This window comes from Phocoena phocoena, chromosome 2, assembly GCF_963924675.1.
Source record: "Phocoena phocoena chromosome 2, mPhoPho1.1, whole genome shotgun sequence".
Classification (NCBI taxonomy): domain Eukaryota; kingdom Metazoa; phylum Chordata; class Mammalia; order Artiodactyla; family Phocoenidae; genus Phocoena; species Phocoena phocoena.
Window position 1 is genome coordinate 159293872 of NC_089220.1, and position 26373 is coordinate 159320244.

Here is a 26373-nt window from a genome sequence, read left to right on the forward strand (position 1 = left end):
ATAGCTGAGCCAAAGGCCACAGACCCCAGCACCTTTATCAAGGCTTCCTACCACAATGCTAGTGGGAACATTTCGGGAAAAACCAGCATTCCATCCCTCCCACCTCCCCCTTGAAAATAAGAGCACTGAAACCACAAAGGGAAAAGATTTTATCCGAAGACCGCCCCCCCTTTCCTCCCTTAAGCCCCATTTTACAGTAAGAGACCAGAGCGAGGGGGCTCACCCCACCCTCCCTGCTGGGGAGACAGCCAAGGTCAGAACCCCACTCTCCATGCTCCAGGCAAATACACTTCCACAGTGCCAAGCCTGCTTTCTACTGCAACCCCACGTCAAAGTGGGACCCATTACATCTTGAAGGTAAAATACTAGCAGACTTATGCCAGGATGGCTTCAATAGGAGGTGGGAAGGTAGAAAGTATGCACAAAACTCAAAAATATGCTCTAACCTACATTTAAAATCACTGAAAAATTTGGCCTTTTTATGTAAATGGTAATATAGACAAATATTTTGAACACCCCACATTTTAACTCCCAAAATCACTTTTTAAAAAGACTTCTTGAATATGGCCTCCCCCTGCCCAATCTTACCACTCCCAGACCCCACAACCAACCAGTTAGCCATCAGGTTAAGGAAAAGAAAAGACATTCAGTTAAGGAAAAATGTGTATACCCACCATTTAATTGTATACTTGAGGTTTGGTTGACTGACTGTGCTATCATCTAGGAAAATAGTCGAGCAGGAGCTGTATTTCCTTGCTATTTGTCCTGGAGGATGCTAAAAAACAATGGCAACAAGACAAGGACAATTAGACAGGGCTCAAAATTCTTCCAAGGAACATCATCCCCTTCACCTTGAGACCAGCCTATAGAGGAAAAGTGTCTTGGTGAGAAATGTTAACACTACCAGCAAGAACAGTACAAACCCACTTCCTTCCTACAATGAAATTCCATGTTCTTCCACAAAGAAAAGTCACCACCACCACTCCTGGCCCCCAACCTCCATCAGAACAGTACACTCTCGCAATCGAGCATCAAAGCGTGTGCTGCAGAGTCCGTAAAATCACTGAGAAACAAGAAGTATGCGCTCATCACACCAATGAAAGCCCCTGCTGAAGGCAGCATCCTGGTTTGAGGCACCAGGATCAAAACAAGAGTCCACTGCACCCATTTTTTCTATTCTTCGGATACAGTCAATTTGGGGACCATGGAAAATGCAGCCAATGTTCATTTAGAATCTCCTAATCTTGAATTTCAGGAGGTGAAGATAAAAATAGGTGAAAGTTATCCGATGCTTTTGAAAATACTACCAATGTATAAGCTTCAGGTAGGGTGCCTGTGCAGTCTCATGCCTGGTTTTTTCACAGCTACATAAATTTTGAGCTCTTTAGAAAACTTCAGAACTAAGATCTACTTCTGAAATATACTGTTAAAGAACAAAGAATTTAAAGAATTCAAATTACACTCGGATGACATCTAATTGAATAGTAAGTCGATTTTGGGCAATTATGTGGGCAATATGATTAGTAGACATCAATCTGGATAATTCTAGCTCAAAGCATGTTAGAAAAAAAATAATAAAATCATCCAAACAAGTCTCCACTTGCCTGGTGTTATGCTGACAATCGGTCATTTTCAGCAACCAAAAAAGATAATTCCTTAAGGATAACAACACTGCCTGCCTCACGTGCCCACCCACAACGAAGCCCTCAGTATCCATGGTTTATGAACATGAAGGGAGCTTTAAAGCCCATCAGAGACCAAATGCCCTGTTCGATACTTTTAACATTTACTTCTTATTTAATAAGGTTTCCCGGGACTTCCCTGGTGGTGCAGTGGTTAAGAATCTGTCTGCCAATGCAGGGGACACGGGTTCGAGCCCTGGTCCGGAAAGATCCCACATGCCGCGGAGCAACTAAGCCCATGTGCCACAACTACTGAGCCTGCGTGCCACAACTACTGAAGCCTGCGTGCCTAGAGCCCGTGCTCCACAACAAGAGAAGCCACCACAATGAGAAGCCCACGCACCGCAAGGAAGAGTAGCCCCTACTCACCACAGCTAGAGAAAGCCCGCGTGCAGCAACGAAGACCCAACGCAGCCAAAAATAAATTAAAAAAAAAAAAAAAAAAAGAGCAAATCTCCCAAAGAGGCAAAAGCAAGGTTTAGAGTATTTAAAATTTCAGTTCCTGGATCACACTCACTTCATTCCTTGACTTCTATGGCTTAATACTCATGAAAAAACTATATCCATACTTAAAACACTGGAAAGACTTTCATCAGTTTTGCTATTGAACTTGGAAAAGTATACAAAATTTACCTATAAATCCAATGAGCAATAACAATAATAACATCAACATAGTCAGCTGTTGCTAAAATCAGTTTGCAGATCACCTTCCCGTTCAGTCTACCACGTGAACAGGTAGACAGGAGTCATTCTACGAGATCGGAGAACTAAGACGTCAAGGCTTTTTCAAGGCCCCCCATTTATCAGGTGGTAGATCTAGGGCTTGAACAAAATTCTTTTGGCTCCAAGTCCAGCTAACAATGTGACTCTTGCTTAACTGATAAATAACACTCTCTAGTTACTTTGTTCCTTCACAAAGTTTTTACAGCTATCACCTGTCTCAATATTAAGACAAATACTGTGATTGTTTTGCTGAGGGTAAGGGAGGCTGGCCATTCAACTCCTGATTCATTCTGTTTTAATATCTTTTTTTTTTCCCTTTAACTTAGAATGATCAATTCACTTTAGGCATGCTGTCGTCGAGGGGAGGAGGATGTTACAGAAAAATTAGGCCAAAGCAAAAGGCATGAGTTTCCCCTAAGTTTCCGGGGGGTTGATTCCGGACTCCCAGCCACCTACAATGCCACCCACAATTTATAATCAGAGACTTTCACATTTTAATTAAAAGATTCATTAATCAGCTAACCAAAACATCAGCAAATTTTAAATAAACTACAAACTTTAAATAAAGCCCTTTACACAAGCCTTTCTAAAATACCTAAGCATCTCTATTGTAATGTATTAAATTTTCCTATAACTGTTGATCTAATTACATCTAAAACACAGGTGCTGATTAGAATATTAATCTTTATAATTTGCCCTAGCTCAGCTTACTGTTAAAAGTCCCCCAAGGGGTTTATCCTCAAATGGTTTCAAGCTTTAAAATCTATAATAATTCTTTTAGAAGCAGCCTCCTTTTACTTTTTAAGTCTCCCTCGGCAAATTCACAGCCAGGGAAAGGCCCCCTCTTTTCCAGCCAGGGGTTCCTTCTCTACTGCCCTCTCCCTGGCGACTGTTCCCAAAGTCAGCTTCTTTCACTTGCCAACATGTGCTGCTGGCTAACGTGTTTCTGGAGCCAGAAAACCCTTGTTTCTCTCCACCTGGTGGAAGTTATTTCCCTGTTGTGATCATCTTCCCTCACCTCTCCTTAAATGGCTTACCTATGGCCACTGCTTTTTAGCAAATAGCAGCCTCTTTGTAGATTATCTTAGCAACATGTACTAAGCAGGTTATTCAGACACTTAAAGGAGAAATTAAAGAAACAACGTCCCTCACGATAAAGCAAATAAAAACCAAGAAGGTTTTATAAATAAGGGCAAAGTATAACGGTCATTCCAGAGTTCAACAACAAATTAAATTACAAATTTTAGTTGGGCCCAAATCCAGAAAAGAGTGTTCCCTCTGACTTCAGGTAAATAAGCTAAACAACTTCTGTCCAGGTGGGGCTTGGCGGGACCATCTGAGAAGCACAGAGGAGGAGAGCTGGGAGGGCAGCTCTGGAGCCAGTCCCCTGGGCCTCAGTGCTGGCTCCACCGCTCATCTGGCTGATTCTTTGTGCCTCACTTTCCTCATCTGGAAAATGGGAGTGATAAATAGTACCTCCCGGGTGTGGTTATCGAGTACACTAAACCAATTAGAACAGAGCCTGGCACAAACGTGGTAAAACACTCAATAGACTGTACTGATTATTATTATTGCTACTTATCTCTTCTCTACTGCTCTAACTTATGACACCCAAGTGTCCCAAAACCTAAAAAGCACAGCTGGTTTATTAGCCTAATTGAAGCTGCAGGTAATTTCACTCAAATTCTATTTCAGTTGGTTGCAACGGCACATTCCAATGGCTCTTCCTGTCGTGGGCAGAGCTGAAATGCTACTCTGTAATGTGGTCTGCAGGGTTATGCTGCTACCCTGGTCAGTCTGCTACATAAGGCAGCACAGAAATTTCTTTTAATAGGAATAAGCACACCTGAGCACATTCCAACAACTGTGTGCTTCCGCTTTTTGTGTCGGGAGGTGAGAGGGTTCACAGGGGAAAGAGGACACTCTGAGTCAGGATGCACAGCATGGGGCAGGTCACTGGGACTGTGCACACCGCAAAGCGTGAGGTCAGCAACAGCATGTGAGACAGATGTGCAGACTGGCACGAGGAGGGCGCAGCTCTGCCCACGAGCCACCCTCAGAACTGCCTCTCCCTCCAGCCCACTTTAAAGGGGCTGCAGTGACCAGCGGAGGAGGTCTCCGCCCCACCCTTCCTCTTGTCTGCAGGCTCCTCGCCTGACCTGCTAATGAGGGGGGAAGTGTTCCAGTGCACCCAGCAGGCGAAGAAATGGGGGTGAGGGTTTACGGAAGGAGTTCTTCAAATCTCTCAACGCTCTATGTCCAGGTTTATACAGCTTTCAAAAAATAAAAAAGGGCACGGTAATGTTCAGCGTATTTTCCTTAAGACATAGCTTGTAATTTCACAGATGCTTTACACTGATTCTTCAAAACTTGAAAGGGCCAGGGAAGAGGCCACTGCTTTAAGAATCTGATAAAAACTACAGACCTTCTCTTTGATCCTTAGAACACGGTTCACGCACATATATACTGACATTGCCCAAGAAGGCATCACCAGCCTCCCACGGGCCGGGCGTGGAGGCCCTTGAGTGCAATGGCCTGGCTATGAATTTCTTTCCAACTGCATTTTGTCCAGATTTTCAAAGGGCAGAAAAGACAATATTATGGCTTTAAGTCTGTTTAGCACAAAGCTTCAGGGCCAAGTACTTCAAGTTCTACAAATACTTAAATGCAGGCAGTCTAGAAATCCTGAGAAAACCCCCCTGAGAAGTCAAATACTTCAATCTTGTTCTCGATATGAGAATTGATAGCACGCTTATTTGGTAACACGCCTACTTCATCAAGGGGCAGAAGTTTACAGGGCAAGGAGGTTGTGGCTCTAACTCTCCTGGTGGCTAGGCGCCACAGTCCTGGGGGTGCAGGTTGGGGTCGTCATGGGGCAGGGGTGGGAGGAGGCTGGCTGCACCCGCTGCTCAAGGAAGAAAGATCAAGTATCTTTGATGCCTAGCCAGCAGGTCAGGGAGATGCTGCTCAGAATGGCCGAAAGACTAGAGCTGGATTTTTTAAAAATTAAAGTGTTGTCAAATTTATCCTTTCTTAGAGCGTCGAAAGAACGTGCAGACTCCACTGGACCTATAAACAATGAGGGAGAGGAAAGAGTGTGTGGAGGCAGACAGCCTCGTGGAAAACACCTGTACGCTTATTCAAATGGGACTGAGTTAGGAGAGCAAGCAAGTCTCCTGGGGGAGCGGGTAGGAGGGAAGGATTAGAAGTGTAAAAGAAGTGCTCCCGTGGACCTGAGTGGGGTCTGCTGCCGTATCGTCCACACACATCTTCCCAGGATCGGCAGCTGTCTGGGGCTTCTGGACAAACACTGGCCCCGGGGAGAAATGCCAAGCCGTGCTTGTCCAGTCACAGACCCCACAGAGCACGAGTGCACTGCAGCGTTCTTCACATTCTTCCACGTGCGAACAAGATTCACGGACCATTTCCCCATCACAGACACAGTATGACAGCTCTCTGCGCTGGACAGTCATTATGAAGAACACAGGGAAACAGCTCCACTTACATGGTTAATGAAGAGACTCTTGCGTTTTTCTCTCACTGTGAAAACAAAAGATGCAACAGAAATGTTACTCGCCTGCGTGCCAAACCCTTGCAGGCTGTTGAGGACGGGCCTCTCTCTGCGTCAAGGTCCCATCCTTCCACCAACCAACGTGCCCAGATGCTCAACTTACTACATAAGAAATGCAACCTGCACAAATGCAGATCTGACCTCGGCTAGCTAACAGAGCAAAACCTAAACCCACTGACAACATGGCACCTAACAAAATCACTGCAGCCATAGTTAACTGAGGGGTAACAGCTTTCTAAGAACTAAATAAAGTAGCAACTAGTAAATCTCATAAAACTTGCATGCATCCACTAATTTAAGATGATCAACAGATAACAGGACTATTTATTTAGAACCCAACCAGACCCATAAACGTCCATACTATTTGGGTGAAATATGATAACAACAATACCCATAACAGCATTAAAATACAGGACAGTGTATGTCGGAAGCATTATTGGTCATGGAATCCAATTACTCTCCGTGCTGGTGCAGGGGAGGAAAACCGGCTTCTGTGGAGGCCGCCCAGAGCATCCTGCCCCCCTCAGGGAGGCTGATCCAACTCACAACAAAAACACTGCCCCTTCTGAAATGCTGTTCTCACGCTGCTGTGTGCGAGGTGTGGTCTGCACCCAGCCTTCCGTGCCCCAGATTCCAGTGTTTCCCAAAATGGGGGCCCCTCAGCCCCAAAGATGTAGAAGGGGGACAGGGAACCCAGAGGAGCTTTTTGACAATGTAGTAACATTGAGTTTTGCATTTTCTTTCCTGAAGACTTACTTTTGAGAATATATACTAATCAATCAACACAGGTAATGAGCAGGTCACTGGAGAGGACAGAGATATATTTAAATCAAAAGGGAAGCTAGGAACACTAGTTGCGAGTGTTCGAGGAAAAGGGCAGGTGGGGCTCTTTCATTCAACCTGGATTTGATTCCCCGTCTGTGCCTGGCAAGGAGATGAGGCTGCTCTAGAGGGCGCATGAACGCTGGTGCTTCCCCAGGCTCCCGAGCGCGTTGGGTTAGACCAGGCGCCTCCAGATGACAAGAGCAGTGGATACAAGTGACAGTCATTCACATGGCTGGTAAAGCCTTTCAGGTGTACTTCCCAGAAACTCGAAAGTGCGGAGCTCCTACAACCAGGTGAGAAACTCTTTGGCAAATAAGTGGACTCCAATTCCTTACTGTCAACAAAACTGAAGACTGAACTGCAGCTATTAGGAATTATTTTGGATGATAAATCCCTTGGAGTTTTTTGACATATAAACCAAATAGAGTAGAAAGAATTTAGTGATTAACAAAGCTCCTTCCATCCCCACCTACTGATGTGTATAAACAAAACTCTTCAGCACTTACACATCCATAAAAACAAGAAGATCTGATGACTAGCACCTCGTTCCAGTTACATATAATAGTCATACACAGAAATATCTCAGTAAGAAATGTTTTTCCAAAAATTATTTCACTTTTCTGTTTAATAGTTATTCATAAACATTTTAATGCTTGTATTGTTTTGATCAACTGGGAACTAACAATAATGATACCACAATCCAGAATTTATAACACTGAGAGACTTATAATTATGAGAAATAAAAATTAGATTCGAGTGAGATCCATATTTTCATAGAAGTATGAGAGTGTGACAAGTGAGTTTTAGAAATCGAATATATTACATTAGGATAAAATTCTATGAAGAAAATGGCACGGAAATGCAAGTTCAAGATGAAAGGAATGATATGAAATTTCCAACTGTTAAAGAAGAGCGTGTTCATACATTTTTAAATGACTGCTGATGGTGGATTATCAAATCACCATGGTATTAAGATATTATTTGAAACATTTTTTAAAAGAGGGACAGTTTTATTTTAAAATACCAATGTTTACATCAGAAATTACATCCTTTGATAGCATGAAAAAGTGGTATGGCCAACATAAAAATGTTTAAAGGAGTTCATAGTTTTTAAAAGTTATTTTCCATGGTTTATAGCATGAAAATCAGCAGCGTAAGAGCTTTAGGCTCCTACGGGTTCTTCAATATCTCACTGCAAAAGCATCCCCTGTGGAACCTGGGAAGCTGTGGGGAGACACACAGAGTGACTGACGGGGAACCAGAGAGACAGGCACCCTAAACAGGGCACCCAGGACCATGATAAAGAGAACTGGGACCCTCACAGGCACAGGGTTTGGCTGCCTGCAAATGTCTGACTAAAGGAGAACTAAAAGGCTGGTCCTCTCATCATGCAGGAGTTCAACACTGCCAGGAACAAAAGCAGGACCCCAAAGAGAGGAAGGCCACAAAACGCTTCTCAATGTCAGTGTTTCTGAATGACTGTGCAAAGAAAACCAGAGCTCACATTTTAATTTCTGAATTTTAGTCTTTCTACTTTGGCTTCAAGTCATTCAAGGGACAAGTTGCTTTTATTCCTTTAATTATTTCAAGGAACTCCTGAAAAACACACAGATCACACATTCTCACACACACACACACACACACAAACACACACACATAGGTTTTCATTTTTGTCCAACTTCTTTCTTAAGGCAAAGAACTTTTCTAAAAACCAAACTAATTAAAATAAAAAGAATACACTTTGACTGTTTTCTCCTAATACTTAAAAGAGTAGGCTCTCATGTCTTTGAAAACAGCAAATTAAAATGGAATAGAAAAGGAAAAGACAAAATCAACTGCAATTCTCCCCCACAAGCAGAAATGAGAGCATGAAAAGACCAGGCTGAGCAGACTCATCTCTCACAGGCACCTCCTCTCCCACTACAAGGAGCCCTTGGTCCCTTCTTTGTTGAGTGGTTCTCATACAAAGAAAGTCCACACTGACATCTCATATGTGTGAGGAAGTGACCGAGAGAGCAGTCCGTTGGGCTCGGGACAGGACCTCCCTAACTTCAGCCAGCTGGGGAGGTCTGATCAGGAACGCCTTCCGTGATCACAGTCAGCCCAGCCTGAATCTCTTTGCTATTCAGAGGGAAAAGGAACGTAACAGCCAGGAAGCTCCTAATGACTTAATGCAGGCACATCTAACGCAGAATCACGGAACAGCCGGTGGCAGGGAGCGTGGCAGGCAGAGCCTGGCTGCCAGGCCGAGTGCTGAGGAAGGAAGGAGGACGAGGGTCTTCAGAGCAGAGAGCTGTGAAGGCCGTGGTCCGGGCAGAGCTGCCCCAGCATAACTGCCATGGTCCCATCCATGGTCTCCCACCCAGAAGCCTATCCTGAACTGCAAAGGAGCACATCGACCTCAAGAAGAGATCACCAGATTCAAATGAAAATGTGTGCTTATAAGCTCACATTACAACACTTCTTCCAAGGTTGGGGTCAGGGGGGCACAACTGGAGCACGTGGAACCCACAGGTTTTAACTGCTCTAGTACTCCTGGAAGTGGAGGGAGTGCTGCAATGGAAGTTTACCCAAGTGAAGACAGATCACAATCCAATCAAGAATGTCTCCTAGCTTTGTCTTTTCCTCCTTTCAACCACCTAGGGTGAACACATCCTCCGTATCAGGCAGAGCAAGGCAAAGGGATACTGAGATCCAATAACACACGTTCCGTTCCCTCCAGGAGCTCGTTGGTGATACATATGAGAAAATAGTTTTAAATACCACAGTATGGTTCAGATATGAAGAAACTATTCACAGGCTACCCTCAGGACCACTTAATCTAGCCTGAGGGGTCAAGAACACCTTCAAGGAGGAAGTGATAGCAGAAATGAGCCTTGAAGACTGAAGAGATGAGCTGTGTGGAAGACAGAAGGGAAAACCCAGCTAAACGCAAAGGAGCAGGGGGCGAGTGGCGCCCTGGGGTGCCGCAAGCGATCCAGCGTGGCGGACACAGTGCAAAAGGAGACAGACTGGAAACGACGGCGGAGGACGGACCTCCAACGGCCTGTATATCACGCTAAGCCGTTTGGAGTTTAACATCAAGGCAACTGGGGAACCACAAAAAAATTTTAACAAGGAAGTGACATAATCAGATCTGATTTACAGAAAGTCTCTTCACCTAGCAGCAGCGTAGACACAGGACTGGGAAGGGAAAAGGTCAAAGGCCAGGCCAGAGGCTGCGGCAGGAATCTAAGTGAGAAATTATGGACGGAGGTGGCAGCAACAGGCATGGGAAAGAGTAGTCAGATTAAGGTGACACTGAAGAGGTAAAAACTGATACACTTTCGATTAAGCTGGATGCAATGGTGGCTGATAAATGTTTAACAGATGCCTTTTAAATAAAAGAAGAAGAAGAAGAATGCCCTGACTTGTAGCATTTGCCAATTTCCATGCTGTAAACGCTGCCATCATGGCTGTTTTGAACTCCTGGCCTGCTGTCACTGATCCTGGAGCTGGAAGAAACGAGCACGGTCGGCTCCAGCACCACAGCCAGCAGGCAAGCACCAGAAGAGGGAAGGGCCTTCTCTGGTCTGGGAAGAGGGAAAGGCAGGAGGTGAACCCCAGTTACTAAGTTCTGTTTGGGACACACTGAGTTAGAGGAACCAATAGCCTTCAGTGTAAAAGATGTCCAGCAGCCAGTTGGACAGACGGAGTTTGAATACTGCAGAGCAAAATCTGGCTGGACATTCTAGTTGACATGGAAGCCGCAAGGAGCTGTACGCAGGCCAAAAAGATAAGAGGGTAAAAGCACATAACCCTAGAAAACACTAACATCAGAGGGATAAATGGAGAAGCCGATTAAGATGTCTGAGAAGCACCTTAAAGAAACAGGCGGTTTCTCAGGACCCATTTCCAAATAGCCAATTCTCTGTGATCAACTCACCAAAGAATGAAGTCTTTAAAGTTACCAAATTTACCTATTTTAAAAAACCTATCTCTTTTCATCATCTATAAGGCAAGTGTTCATTAGCTGGACTTGTCTTCAGCAATATGGCCTGTGTGAGCAAGTGCCACACGAGAGCAGGAGCCACCGGAGGCCGTGTCCTCAGCAGCCTCAGCGGTCACACCACAGAAGGGGGGGAGGGAGGAGGAGGCCAGTGGGAAAGCAAAGGGAAAGGGAAGGAGGCGGCGGCACCAGGGCTTTCACTCGGCAGGTGGGAGACAGTGTCAGTTATTTTTCCTTTTCTTGTTTTTAACCTGTGAGACCCAAGTAGGTTTACACTGAAAGGAAAGAGCCAGCACTTGAGAAACTGAAGCAAAAAACAGAAGGATCAGAGTCACTGTTACCCTGATGATCCAGACAGGAGAGGAAGGGAACGAGAGGTGGAGCAGAGGTGAAGGGGAAGCTACAAGTCCCTGACTCACACCTGGGGACGCTGTTAGGTCAGAGAATCCTGCCATCCCTCTCCCGGTGGCAACCAAGGTATGTGTCATCTACTTAGAGGCTCTAATGCCATTCCACACAAATCCAGGTAGAAAAGTTTCTGACTGATGTTGGTCTGTACCCTAAATTCACAGGAAGCAAGAACCAAATATGAAAATATGCCAGTCGTGTAACTTGTTTTCACAGCACTACATTCAGCGCAAAAAACTGCTTCTGAGTCCCATTTTTCATTGTCCCAAACCCTCACCCCATCGCCACTTTCCTGCCTGGCAGTACCTACCCCTCCCAATGGGCTCCCACTTCACCAGGTGAAGAAAAAATGTCTTGTTTTGTTTTTACCCAATACGTTCTAAACTTATTTCACAAGTATGTGATACCCACGATGACTTATTCTCACTCTTGGAAACACTGTTTTTTAAATAAATGCACCAAATTCTCTCAAATCAAGTCAGTGGCCTGCTTAATTAAAGAGCGCCAATATTGTATCAGCATTATACTACATCAAAGTTGTCACCTAACCATAACTGAGGAGTTATCAGTTCTTGTAAATGAACTTACTGTCTTAAATATGTTTATTTTTTAGTCAGTTTAGGACTCTGTCAAAGTTAGAGCTGAGCAGTTTGCCAAGAGTCAGGGCTAGAGTCGCTAGGGCTCCAGCACTGTAATGTAACATCTCCATCACTGTATCATCATTTAACAAATTCCTCCCACTACTCTTTTTTTTTTTTTTTAATTTATTTATTTTTGGTTGCGTTGGGTCTTCATTGCTGTGCAAAGTCTTTCTCTACTTGTGGTGCTCAGGTTTCTCCTTGCGGTGGCTTCTCTTGTTGCAGAGCACGGGCTCTAAGAGCACGGGCTCAGCAGTTGTGGTGCACGGGCTTAGCTGCTCCATGGCATGTGGGATCTTCCCGGGCCAGGGATCGAACCCGTGTCCCCTGCACTGGCAAGCGGATTCTTAACCACTGTGCCACCAGGGAAGTCCCCTTCCGCTACTCTTTTCTACAGGAATCCAACTGAGAGACTGTGTTCACCATACTGTGTGTTTTCTCTCTCCTTTACAGTGAGATTAGCCAAGGGCTGAAAAGAGTGGAAAATCCCCCAGGAGAAATTCCATGCCACAGAACAAACTGGTTAGCAAGAGTTCGACAGAAAGAAAACATCTACCCCTAGTGTACAGGCTCAATTCGGCTCTCAAATGACACAACAGAGACAATGGCGCTTTAATTTAGGGTTATATTATGCCTTCTTTTACATACTAATTCTTCTGATCTTTAGAGAATTTATGCAAAGATCAATTTTTAAAGGAAAATTTCTGATTCTCGGAGTAGAAACTACTAAGAACCAATCCAGCTGATTGGCAAAATGAGGACAGCTGCTTCAAACAGTAAATTCTAAAAGCATAACTATAAAATAAAGAAACCCCAAGGAAACCACCACCAAACAATATCCTTAGGGGTCACTAAAGGGGATTCTATTTTTATCCTGGGAAATCAGGACAGGCTAGTTGCCACCATAAGTCTTCTTTAAAAAAAAAAAAAGAAAGAAGCATAAATATATCAGTAACCTACCGTCCGTCTGAGATTTACTGAGGAATATTGTGCTGGCCCGAGGATGGTCTGAAGGATTGAATTCCATGTTCAAATCTTTAAAGAAAGAAAAAGAAAATATATGAATATCCACCTGATAACTAAAGGGAGTCAAGACTTTCAATCTTAAATTACTAATACATTCAAGGATTCTGGAAAAAACCAACAGTTACTGTGCTAACAGATTCTTCTAGCTCAACTGAGAACACTGCTATTTAGAAACTTGAGAAAGTCATACAAAAAAATTAGACACTTGGCTGGAGATCTATTAGCCGAAAACTCCATTTTCTTTTTAAAAGTCTGCTCTGCACCCAGGATACTACAGAATAGCAGGACAAAGTCCTAACACGTAATTAAGGAGAGTTATGTGCTACGACTGACTCATCTAAACCCCCAGTTAAGCGAGTGATATTTCCTTGTTAAAGTGACTAAAACAGAATACCTCAGCCAAATCGGCATCGACACACTCTGCTTAATCAAGACTGTCCTTTTCCTTTAGAGCAAAAGCTCAAGTTGGCCTTCTGTGGGCATAACCTGGGCCATGGATGTAAGTTTTGTTTGACTCATTCATTTTCTTTCCTTTGTAAAAAACTTGAGCCAATAGATAATGATTTTTACATTTCAAACACAGACCACAAAGGAAAAAAGAAGGTCTGTGTTTCCAGCTTCTCTTGAGAAATCAGATCATTGGCAACACCAGGCCCCACCACAGCAGTCACAACTGGCAGGACCTGAGACCCCAGCGCCCCCAAGCGCCCAGTCCTCACCCTCTGCCTCACTTCGTACCCCTTCTTCCCCCACTGGCAAGTGGCTCTGTAATCCTGCCTTAGAACAGTCTCCAAGGGCTACAGGCTTGTCAGTCCAGTATAAACAATTAGAATCCGATCACAGAAGAGTTCTTCCAATTAAAAAAAAAACAAAAAGATTCCACAGGGAAAGAATGGCTAAGCAAAACAAAAGAATAAAGTTAGAGGAGGGAAGAGAGAAGATCAAAAATAATGGAGGGACTTCCCTGGTGGCACAGTGGTTAAGAATCCGCCTGCCAATGCAGGGGACACAGGTTCACGCCCTGGTCTGGGAAGATCCCACATGCTGCAGAGCAACTAAGCCCCTGTGCCACAACTACTAAACCTGCGCTCTAGAGCCCACGAGCCACAACTGCTGAGCCCACGTGCCGCAATTACTGAAGCCCATGTGCCTAGAGCCCGTGCTCTGCAACAAGAGAAGCCACCGCAATGAGAAGACAGCGCACCGCAACAAAGAGTAGCCCCTGCTCACCGCAACTAGAGAAATGCCCATGCGCAGCAACAAAGACCCAACACAGCCAAAAATAAATAAATAAATGAATAAATAAATTTAAAAAACAAAAAAAAGGAAAGTCAGAATGGTCTTCAAATCAGCTTCCAACATCAGAATGAAAACTATTTTGAGTTCCATTATTTCAGTAAATTTGCAAAGAAATCTAATCAACACCAATAAAACCAGATGGTATCTATCCTTAGTTTAATAGCTAACCCAGTCAAAGATAAAAGGTAAGAAAAAACAAGGATGGCAACGTGTATCCAGGAGGCAACACCTGTCACAGAGACCCCTCGGCAGACCTCTGAGGTGAGGCCTCTTCCTACATCAGCCGATGGCTCGTTGCACTACAGCTGCTCACCTCCCGCTGGGGGCTTGAGGAAAGCGACACCTGAATCGCAAATGCTATCTTAATTATCTGGTCCTTCTTCTGTAACAAGTATTAAAGTTATATATAGTGGTTTCACAGCTGAAGGCATTAAGGGATTCTGATGGAAGGAGAAAGAGGAAACAATTTTTCAAACTTGCTTCCATTTGTACTAGATAAAGTTAGGCCAGAAATTTCTGGTAAAAATGAGTCTGTGAGGAGCCTGACCAGAATGCTCGCTTATGTCCCGGGTGGTTTCCTGAATGGGTGACAGGCCAGGTATCATTTCTACCCATTCAATGATACAGAGCAAGTCAGGAAGAGTTCAGAGGAGCCTTCAAGCTCTGGGCTTGACGTGATGTCACAGATGAGGCGAGTGAGGCCAAGAGAGCTAAGTGTCGAGCGGGGTGATAACAGAACGTGGGTTGGGAGCTGTGGTCTCCAGCAGCAAGTCCAGAGTTTCCCCACGTCCCTGTTAGGCCAGACCTTGCTCAGATCCCCAGTGCCCCAAAAGGACTGGAGCCTGGAACAGGAGGGAGGTAGAGGCTGATGCGGAGGGAAATCCAGAAGCCCCTAAAGCTGGCTTCCAAGTTCTCCCTGGAATTTAAGTTTTAGGATCTAGATCCTAGATGAGATAACCAGGAAGTTTCCACAAAGAGAAAAATCAAGGACTTGTTTCTGGACACAGGGCAATGCAATGTTGCTGAGGGAAACAGATCATCGGTTAAATTTTATGTGAAAGCATGTCCAAATGTTTACACTTGTTAGGGGGCAACATCTCATGAGCTGCCAGGACATTACTTAAAAAAGGATTTAACAGCAAGTTGGTGTGCATTTTCTCCAATCCTAAGCAGATTCATATTCCATAACTGTGGCGTGCACAGTAAACCCTACGCCCAGGTGCAAGCCAACAGGCCAAGTTCCCAAGCTCGTGCAGGCCAGGCCTGAAGGGACAGAGTGCTCGGGGCGCCCTTGCTGTGAAGGAGGGCCAGCCATAGAGGCCGATTACCTAGCCTGACTTAAATATGCAAAATGGCACCAAACAAAGGTACAAGGAACTGCCAGGCGTTTCCTAAGACAGGGAGCAGCCCCAGACCTTGAAGAGAAATACAGAAAGTTATTCACAGTGTGTGCTTTGGCAAGGAAACTCCAACTTTGCGGGGAACAAAAATGGGAAAAGGCAGCCTTCTCACAAGCCAAGCAAAATAAACCTGCTGTGTCACTCAAACTTACACTCTGAAGTCATGACAAACCGCTACTTCAGCCATGAAGAAATAAGTCCCCACGCTGCAGTCAGGGGTCAGGCACAATGAACTAAACAGGAGCACATTCCGAGGGAGGCGACGCTCCCCGTTGGCTCAGGGATGCTTCTGAATTGCAAGAATTAAAAAGAAGAAATTCACAGGCTATTACGCTTAACATTAGAGATTATGGATGAAATAAAGCACTCTGCTACAGTCTGTTCTGACAGTATAGTACCTATTTTGAAGTCACCACCATGTCAAGTACTCCTCCGCCCCCCAAGCCCTTCCTGGAGACTCCCAGGGCCCCAGCTCTCCCCCAGACAGGCCTTCCCAGAGCACACACAGCTCCCACCTGCCCCCATCGAGCTCCTGAAGTACCTGAGTACTAACCCACCCAGAAGAGGAGTAACTTATAAAATTTAAATATTTACTTGGCTGGGACTTCCCTGGTGGTGCAGTGGTTGGGAATCCACCTGCCAGTGCAGGGGACACGTGTTCGAGCCCTGGCCCAGGAAGACCCCACATGCCACGGAGCAACTAAGCCTGTGTGCCACAAACCACTGAGACTGTGCTCTAGAGCCCGCGAGCCACAACTACTGAAGCCCGTGCGCCTAGAGCCCATGCTCTGCAACAAGAGAAGCCCCCACTCTCCTCAACTAGAGAAAGCCTGCACGCAGCAACGAAGACCCGACGCAGACAAAAACAAACAAACAAATAAATAAATATTTACTTGGCTGGGTGCCATTTCAGTGTCGTATGAACAGACGTCACTGCCCTTACTGAAGAGTGAATCCCCATCCCTGAAAGACCCCGAGATGAGCTGGGTGGTGACACACATGGGGGCCAACAGCTCTGTAGGAAGGTCAGCACAGCCTACAGGATGACTTACAATTTAGTCACCACTAGTGCACAGGACCAGCTAGTGAACAATGAGGAAAGAAGATTCTGACCAAATCCTGCGAGAAAGAGAGTAGTGTGCTTAAAACAAAAGCGCTCAGGGCTTCCCTGGTGGCGCAGTGGTTGAGAATCTGCCTGCTAATGCAGGGGACACGGGTTCGAGCCCTGGTCTGGGAGGATCCCACATGCCGTGGAGCAACTAGGCCTGTGAGCCACAACTACTGAGCCTACGCGTCTGGAGCCTGTGCTCTGCAACAAGAGAGGCTGCGATAGTGAGAGGCCCGCACACCCCGATGAAGAGTGGCCCCACCTGCCACAACTAGAGAAAGCTCTCGCACAGAAACGAAGGCCCAACACAGCAAAAATAATTAATAAACTCCTACCCCCAACACCTAAAAAACAAAACAAAAAAGCTCTCAAACAAAGCAATGGACTCTAAGAGTCAAAAATTTTACACTGCTTTTTTTTTCCCCCTGGCAAGGCTATACAGTTGAATTCGGTTAAACTGAACTCTACTACGCCAGCTATTGTGTTCAGTCCTGCTGATACCAAAAGACTACTTTGGGGTGGTAACCATGTCTGTGTCTTTACCTTTCCAGTTCTCCACACAAACTATCTCATGGTCATAAGAATGCATTCTTCATTTTCAAAGGGCTATAGTCAATTAATGGTGAGACAAAACATGTATTTAGATGCCTTCATAATGCATCCCATGTTATTTATGTCACAGAGATGCCTTCATAATTAAACTGTGGAGGGGTAAATGAGCATCCTATTAGATACCACGAATATCACCACTGGGGGGTGGTCAAGGCCAGTCCAACCTGCCACACTTTTCACTCATTCAACAAACCATCACTGAGCATCTCCTGGGTACCAGGTACTGCTGAGTTCCACATCCTGAAGATACAGAATTGAACAAAACAGATCAAGTCCCTGATCTAGTAAGAGTATCCTTCTAAGCTGAAGGTGAGAAGTACCAGTAAAGAAAACAACAAGGATGGAAGACCATCAAGAATATAAATTCTAAAACCCACATCTGGAAAGCTGAAAGCTGACAATCCTGGAGTTCTAGGAATCATTCATTCCCCAAGGAGAAGCTCAAATGGTGGAGTAAAAGTAACACGTTTTATAATGTGGAAGATCTAGATGTGATAAGATATATATATATGTGATATGTGATAAGATATGTGATAAGATATATATAAGATCTGCTAGCTCTAATGGCCTCGGGCAAACTGCCATCCTATTCCAGGTTTCATTCCCTCAGCTATAAAGCAGGTGAGTAACACCTTACCTGGAGGAGTACTGTGAGAATAGCAGTTATGCAACAAAAAGCAATAAGCAGGACTCGCGCCACAAAATAGGAGCCCCATAAACAATGCTATTAAAATTTTAGGGTACTGATAAACAGTGTGCCGTGCCCCAGCATCTGGCTCAGTGCTGAAGACACATGGCAAACCTGGAGACAGTTAAGATGTGTTAAACCTCCGTCATCCAATCTCTGCTCCCTAAGGAGTCCTGACGTTCACAACTTCGGCATTCCCTGCTGGTGACAGAGGTCCTCCTACCTCTTACAATGACAAGATGATCCATCATGACAAGATAAACCAGCCTCTGAGGTGGGGTACTTCAGCGAGAAAAGGCAGTTTTAGGAAATGTGACAGAATTCCTAGGGTGACTTCAACCTAATGCTTAGGAAGCAGTTTGGAACCACTTCTTTATGCTGATGATACTTACTAAGACACATGTCAAATTAAAATACTAACAGAACATTCTAAGAGTCTATTGCCAGACTATCAGGTGATAACAGAAATACTCAGTCACACTGCTTTCAGTTCATGTTTCAGCTAAGTAAAAGGCATGATAGGATTCCTTTATTCAAAACTGAAAATAAATCTAACAGCTGGGAACCTAGTGTAATTAACAATGCAGTCAGCCCTCCATGTCTGCACCCATGGGTTCAACCAACCTTTGGTCAAAAATATTTGGAAAAAAAAATTCCAGAAAGTTCCAAAAAGCAAAACTTGAATTTGCCACACATAGGCAACTTCTTGTATAACATTTATATTGCATATTTACAATTATTTATATAAAATTTAACATAGTATTAGGTATTGTAAGTAATCTAGAGATGACAAAGTATACAGGAGGATGTGGTAGGTTACATGCAAATACCATGCCATTTTATATAAGGGACTTGAGCATCCATGGATTTTGGAACCGATTCCCAGTGAATACCAAGGGATGACTATATTCTCCCATGCCACATAATGTAGTTTTTTCTGTCCTTTCCACAGATGTCACACCATTGTTCATCTCAGCTTCTAAAACAGCACCAATGCTATAAAAGATCCGTGTGATAAAATAATGCCTAAGATAAGTGGGAGTCATAATCCATCACTGATGGTTTGGAAATTTAGAAAAAAGGAAAACAGAACAGTGCAGCAAGGCCTAAACTGTGCTGGGTCTAATTTGGATAGAAGAGGAAACATAAAAGACAACCTTTGGGGGCTTCCCTGGTGGCGCAGTGGTTGAGAGTCTGCCTGCCGATGCAGGGGACACGGGTTCAAGCCCTGGTCCGGGAAGATCCCACGTGCCGTGGAGCAACTAAGCCCGTGCGCCACAACTACTGAGCCCGCGTGCCTAGAGCCTGTGCTCTGCAACGAGAAGCCACCGCAATGAGAAGCCTGCGCACCACAACGAAGAGTAGCCTCTGCTCGCCTCAACTAGAGAAAGCCCACGTGCAGCAATGAAGACCCAAGGCAGCCAAAAATAAAATAAATACATTTATTTAAAAAAAAAAAACAACCTGCAAAATCAGAGACTTCCTACCTCCTACCTCCTTTCTCTGCATTGCCAGCCCCAGGTTGATCACTGTTCCAACAAATCATCCAAAAGATGGGCTGTTCACTTCGGCCTCGACAATATCAGTGAGTAGAGCCCAAAGGATTCAAGGATCCTGTGATCCTTGATAGTTTGGGGAACTCCGTGGTAGAAAGTCAACTTAGATTCGAAGGCCAACTGTGGTCAGCTAACAATCCCAAACTTAATCTTAAGATGATTCCATCAGGTCTGTTTCCTATCTGTAGACAAATATTTGACATAGTCATAATCTCAAACTTTTAATTTCAATTTTAGGTAGTCATATTGCTAAATGTGACTAGGGTCTGCAAAGCAATGATGAAAAATCAACAAATAACGCCTGTTAATTTTAAATGAGATTGGCTTACTTTTATTTTTTAGTCACTACTGACCCACTGCCTGAAAATCAGTGATTATCTCCATTCGTTAGGGCCAATGAGACCAAAATACAGAGCTTGGCCCCCTGGTTTGCTCCATGCAGTCGCCACCAGGCAAGCCCCAAACCCAGGGGCCCACATCAGCATCCCTATTTATAACTTCTGTAGCTGGTGCCGTGGCAGCAAACTGCTGTTACTACAATTCCAGTTAATTCCAAAGCCATCTTTTGTACCCCCGCCCCCGCCACCGACTTCACGTTTATTCTTTACGATTCTTTACGATTATTCTAACACACTCAGATTGGGTTATTTTCCATTCTCACTCTCCACGTTGATCCGTGAGTACATGTCCCGGGGTGCACCCCTTTCAGCCTGGGTCTGCGCCGAGACGTATGTGTCTCTGTGTGCACCTCTCTGTGAACACACATCTGACTCCCATTCATGTGCTCTCTGTCTGTCTCTCCATCTCCCTCTTTCCAACCTGTCTCTCAGTCTCTCTTCTACTCACTCTTTTTCTCTCCCCATATGTTTCCTCTGTCCGTCCCTCACCCTCTCTCCAGTCTTTCCACTGTCTCTTTCAAATATTCTGTGTTAACATGAACCAAAGGAGAGAAAGATCCTAACGTTTAAGATTGTTAAACGTTAAGACAGATTGTTCCACCAATGCAACAGACTAGATGACCTAAAAGCTCTCACACTACAAGCACTTAGAAATGTGAGATAAAACATAAGACCTCCATTTAAAAGCCTAGAGCGTGTAGCTAGGGAAATGGCTGGAGGCTCTAACCAAAAAGAGAACTGGAGTCTTCCGACAGAACAAAGGCTTCCCAGCTTTGTGAGCTGGGTCTTGGGCTTCAACCAAGGTGACCACACGTCTTGGTTCACACCTATTACCCTGGTATAATTACTAATTCTATCCTCTTTACTTACAATGTCTTGATTTGGAAGTCACCTTGTTTTAATGTCCTGCAGGATAGGATATAAGCCAGTAGAGTGGATACAAGTTAGAAAAGATGCTTTTATATATGTCTGGAACCCTCGAAGAGCTACAATTACAACAAAAACTGAATTAAAAAAAAAAAGTTATCTATGAACCCAGATGAAAAAGGAGCTGGGCCTCAGTGGGAGAAATGTCTCCCAGCACCCCAGTAACTGGTAACCACAGGTCTGTCTGTATCTCTAACATGGTTCTGGAGTTCCCCTCTACTCTGCACGTAGTGCAGGGAACCCTGTGACAAGAAATTTACACCAAACTGGTCACATGCCAGTGAGATCCCTGGGTGCCTGGCAGAAGTAACTGCAAACCGCTCTGGAGAAGCCTGCGTCCCTGAACCCCGCCAGACAATGCCCTCTGAAGACAGGCTCACCACCCCAAACGGCAAGACACAGAGGAAACGATCCATCACAAGCAAGGGTCAAGAGACACAACAAATGGCAAGACTGGCCCTAGAGAACTTGCGGTAACAGAGCTGGCTAGAGACCATAAAATAAGCATACACTGCAGTATTTAAAGTCCAGCAGAGAACAAGATAAAAAATGTACAGTTGAAAACTAGAAGACTGAATTCTGGTTTCTGCTTGAGCAAATCATGTTACTTCTCTGAGTCTCAATAAATAAGGATGATGGTAACAGGAACGCTCTGACAGGCCACTGGGTCCTGTGATGATCAGAGACAGTACACAGTAAAGCCAGGGGGATCCGGGGTCCCCACCTAAACGCTGAGTGGGGTCCTCATCCCCTCCAATCAGTACCAACTGAGGACAGGAACTCTGTGTACAAAGTCCAAATGCTCAACAATAATTAACAAACAAGCTGAATAATGGAAATACATAAAAGAATGATCAAGTGAAGTAGCTCTTTTCAGCTTTTTTAAAAAGGAAAGAAAAAGGAGAAGAAAAACTGGCAAGGACCAACCATCAACTCATATGTAGATTAATTCAAAAAGAATCTCCTAGCAACCAGCCCCTCCTGAGGCATGAATTAGCGCTATCACGGAAACAGGAAAAACATCACTTGGAACGTTGATATTTTAGTATCAGGCAAATAACTAGGTCTAGTATGGGCAACACTGATAAAATTGGCTATTGCAGACAACTAAAAAGTGTCCAAAATGACACCCTGAAAGCTAGTAGAGACATCTGAGTCCCCGTTATTACTTTATTCAACAGTTGACAAATATTTATATTGAGAATCAACTCAATGTGTGCAAGAAATACAATGCGAAAGCCCCTGCGGCCCCCCAGTGTTTAGGTCTGGGGGTGGGGGAAGCAGACAGGCTGGGGCAGTGACAAGTGTTCTGCTAGGGGCAGTGCCATGGAGAGCCCAAGAGAGAGCTGACAGGGCTGCTGGGAAGCAAGTTACATTGTGTGTAGAGTGAGGGGTGGGGAGAGAGGGGGGCGCTGGGGATAAAAACATACACGCAGCAAGAACATTCAGCCCACAAAAAAGGTTTACTTATGCATTTTAGAAGCAGGCGGGATCGAATAACATCAGGGACAAAGTTACTAATGTTGAGATTTCCCATTAACAAATCAGACATTATTTCCTCTTTCAAACACAAAACCACTGAAAGCCCATACTTGCCACAAAGAACACAGAACACAAGCAAGAGGGTGGCAAGAGATCCTCAGATCAAATTCTCACCAAGTAACACCAAGTGTTCCCCCAAAGGCAGCCACCACCAGACATGTAAATGAGGGTTACACCCGAAGCAGATGAAGAAAGTGCTAAAAACAGAAATTACAGCTGAAAGTACTTAAAGAAACTAAATAAACCAAATAAAAAACTAAAACAAGATTATAAAAGGATATCACACCAAAGACAGGAAAATAGAAGATACAATTCAGGAGACATACAGTGGAACCTACATGTGAGAAAACCTGTTGGGTGGGGGACACACCAGGATGTGGGCACCGGGGTGCAGCACCCCAGGACTGTCAGAGGGGAGAGGAACGACCTGGCCCCTCCTTGAGTCAGACAGCACAACAGAACGGATGACAGAGGAAGAGCAACTCCACCTCTGTTACAGCCACTTCTATCCCGCAGGATCTGAAGATTGTTTTCTCGGTCCCAATGTGTCATCCTAGAGCACTTCTATGGCGGTCAAATTCATAGTCACGTCTGCAAGTGAGATCATCACCCATCGGTATTTTCCTCACTTTCAGACCTGATATATAGCTTATATTTTAGGAAGAAAAGGTTAAATCTAGAATTTACCTCCTACCCTCAATCTACAACTACAACCTGCCTTTTGAACATCCCGATTCTGGGGGAAATAGAAAGAAAGGGAATACTGTGGCCTCTGAGGGTCACCTCAGACACAAGGAAATGGGATGCATAACTAATGATAAAATCTGAGCTGCAACTGCCAAGGCAGAGTCGTTCTGCATTTAATCAAGTCTGTCGAGCTTCAGAGGGATGGATAACAGGCAGCCAGATGGACAAGATTTGCATTCAGAAAAGCCGCACCGGAAGACCCAAATGAATGTGCCTCAGAATCCTGCCATCAGATCTCCTGCCTGGTTTAATAAAACTTGAATTTAAACAATCACAAAACCAAAAAGGTTTAAACAATCCATTTCGTTTCTAAAGCTGAATCAATACTAAGGCAGTGAGCCCAGCATGAGAGAAGCTCGGTGCTAACTCTCTTCTGCTCCATTTGAGTGCTCAGCCCTGCTGTACATCTGGCTCCGGTCCAGGCTGCACAGAGACACGGAGAGGATGGGAGCGCACATGTCTTCCTTCCAAAACTATCTGGCGAATGGTGAATGCAACGTTACAACCCTGAGCACGTGCTGAGTGCAAGCATACACACGCCAGGGTACACGACAACCCTTACTCCTCTGCAAAACCTGAGACACCTAGCCAAGGGGGACATGCAGCCAAGGACCTACCTAGTCTGCTATTAAAACGGTCATCATGACTGCAAAAGAGAAATGAGGCAGATGTACTCAGGTTCCCTGGCTTGTTAATCTAGTAAACAGTGTTCAATAAGATGGCACAAAGCCAGGGGCTCAGTACTAATCCTGGACCCTCTCCTCTCAAGACCTGGTGAGAGACCAGAGGGAGGGAGCCAGGCACTGCCGCTGAGCTCCAGGCTCCAGGGCCTGCCCAACGTCCTCAGGCCCAAGTGGAGGAGTAGAGGCAGCTGCTAGGGTGCTGGGCCTCCTCTCTGTGCTGACAGCTCAGCGGCGACCCCATGGGGAGCACAGTGGGAGCAGGCCCTCTGGTAGGTTCCTTGTGATGGAGAAGAGGAGGGGAGAATGCCACATATATTCCATTTTTTTCCTACCGCAATCTACCAGGTTTGGCGAAATTTGATTTTTTAAAAATATTTATTTGGTTCGTCGGGTCTTAGTCTTTAGTTGCGGCATGCAAACTCTTAGTTGTGGCATGTGGGATGTAGTTCCCTGACCGGGGACTGAACCCAGCCCCACTGCGCTGGGAACGCAGAGTCTTAGCCACTGGGCCACCAAGGAAGTCCCGTGAAATTTGGTTTTTAAGCCAATATTTTTCTCAGCATTCCAAGAAATCCATGGATCAATAAATATATCCTTGCTTTCTATTTCTGAATTTCAGTCAGCCAATGTGACTATGTTGAAAATAGGAAACGTCACTTGTCTGCACGATTCAATGAACTGTCCTTTGAGAAGAGAAAAATACTACCAGGGATTAGCTTGGATTTCAGTGATGCCTTCACCTGGTGGGGGAAGGAGGTATTTTCTTCCATAATCAGATGTCCAAGAGAGTTCACTGAAATGTCATCCTGCCATGGTTACTATATCCAATGGAAGGGGAGCATCTGCAGCTACATCAGGCCCTTTGAAACCCTTGGGTAAGAGTCACCAACATCATCCTTCTGAGGAGTTAAGAGTGATGCAAGGCTGTGTGTAAGTCACTGCCAGCCTCCTCCTCACAGCGCCCAGTGGCCCGCCTCTGAGCCCAGCAGGCTCGAGGTGCACAGCACCCCTCCCTCCATCCGGCCAGCAGGCGAAGGGCAAGGTTGTGAGGGGCTGAGAGAGGCGGGTAGACTGGCATCTCCAGCCGACCCTCCTCCAGGCCGCTGTGCAGATGTCCTTCAGTCTTGGGATTCTACCCTAGTGAGATGATCTCACACGCAGACAAGGCTTTAAGCCCGAAGATGTTCATTACTGCATTATGTATAATAGGAAAAAGAAAACTGTAAATAACCTAAATGTTCAGTAATAAGGGACTGAATAGCTAGGTGGCAAATTTACTATTATAAGGAAAAATGTGTAGCTATTAAAATAATTATAAATAAATATTTATAAAAAGCTCACACATTTGTAATTGGGGAAATACTTCTATTTATCACGCTAAGTGAAAAGGAAGATACAAAATTTTGTACACAGTGTCACCACAATTATATGCTATACAGGTTTGGGTTTTATTGTTTTGGTGGTGGTGGTTTCATTTTAAATAAATCCAGCTTTTAAAAGTACTAGAAGAGGGGCTTCCCTGGTGGCGCAGTGGTTGAGAGTCCGCCTGCCGATGCAGGGGACACGGGTTCATGCCCTGGTCCGGGAGGATCCCACATGCCGCGGAGCGGCTGAGCCCGTGAGGCATGGCCGCTGAACCTGCGCATCCGGAGCCTGCGCTCCGCAACGGGAGAGGCCACAACAGTGTGAGGCCCACGTACCGCCAAAAAAAAAAAGTACTAGAAGAAACCACACAAAAATGTTCACAGTACTTCTTTTGTATCAGGCAAGCACAGGAGCTTCTTCTCTCTCCCTCTCTCTTTTTTTTTTTAAACCCTTCTGTATGTTCCAGTTTTTCTCTGTGGGCATATTTATTTTGCACATTCAAAATGGAGAGAGTGTTAGAGCTTCCCTTTCTAAGTATACCAGTGCTACAGAGTTTTAAATCCTACCATTAAATTTCCAACCTCAAAACGTATGGACACCAAGGAGGGAAAGGGGGGAAAGGGCGGGTGGGGTGGGATGAACTGAGAAATTGGGACTGACATATATACACTAATATGTATAAAATAGATAACTAATGAGAACCTGCTGTATAGCACAGGGAACACTACTTCACTTGGCTGTACAGTAGAAACACAACTTTGTAAAACAACTATACCCCAATTAAAAAAAAAATTTCCAACCTCAAAGAACAAAGAAATTTACTATAAAATGGTGGAAACTTCATCAGTCACTTAGATGGAAAAGAGAGTTGATAAGAACTTCATACCATGAAATGGGAAGACAAACATTAAAAATTAAACAAGTAAAGATTATATTTATTTACTGCTGAATAGGAATATTGTTTCATTCCAGATAAGCAAGGTTATGCTTGGTTTAAAGAAGACCAATACTACTGCAGAGCTGATACAAACTATAGGACTATTTTGGTATCTGAGAAGGAGGGGAAAAGTCTGCATGTCATTTCTCATTTCAGCAGCATTTAACCTAAAGGTATATGCAGAGACAAACAGACTGTCTCAGTCATAGAACAAATTAATAATCACACAAGTCGCTCTGATCACTCTGAG

General features: G+C 44.7%; 1 protein-coding gene across 3 annotated transcripts in view; it reads right to left on the reverse strand.

The window, feature by feature from the left end:
• Positions 1-26373, reverse strand: part of CCNY (cyclin Y) — a 126358-nt gene that overhangs the window by 18678 nt on the left and 81307 nt on the right. Inside the window, exons 2-6 of one of the 3 annotated variants that reach the window (XM_065870959.1) lie at positions 12796-12870; positions 5907-5945; positions 4160-4172; positions 2585-2591; positions 675-775 (exon numbers count right to left, since the gene is read on the reverse strand). In XM_065870959.1, coding sequence (XP_065727031.1) covers positions 675-775; positions 2585-2591; positions 4160-4172; positions 5907-5945; positions 12796-12870 — 235 coding nt within the window. The remainder of the gene's footprint in view (positions 1-674; positions 776-2584; positions 2592-4159; positions 4173-5906; positions 5946-12795; positions 12871-26373) is intronic. The other 2 variants (XM_065870960.1, XM_065870961.1) reach the window with 2 other exon arrangements.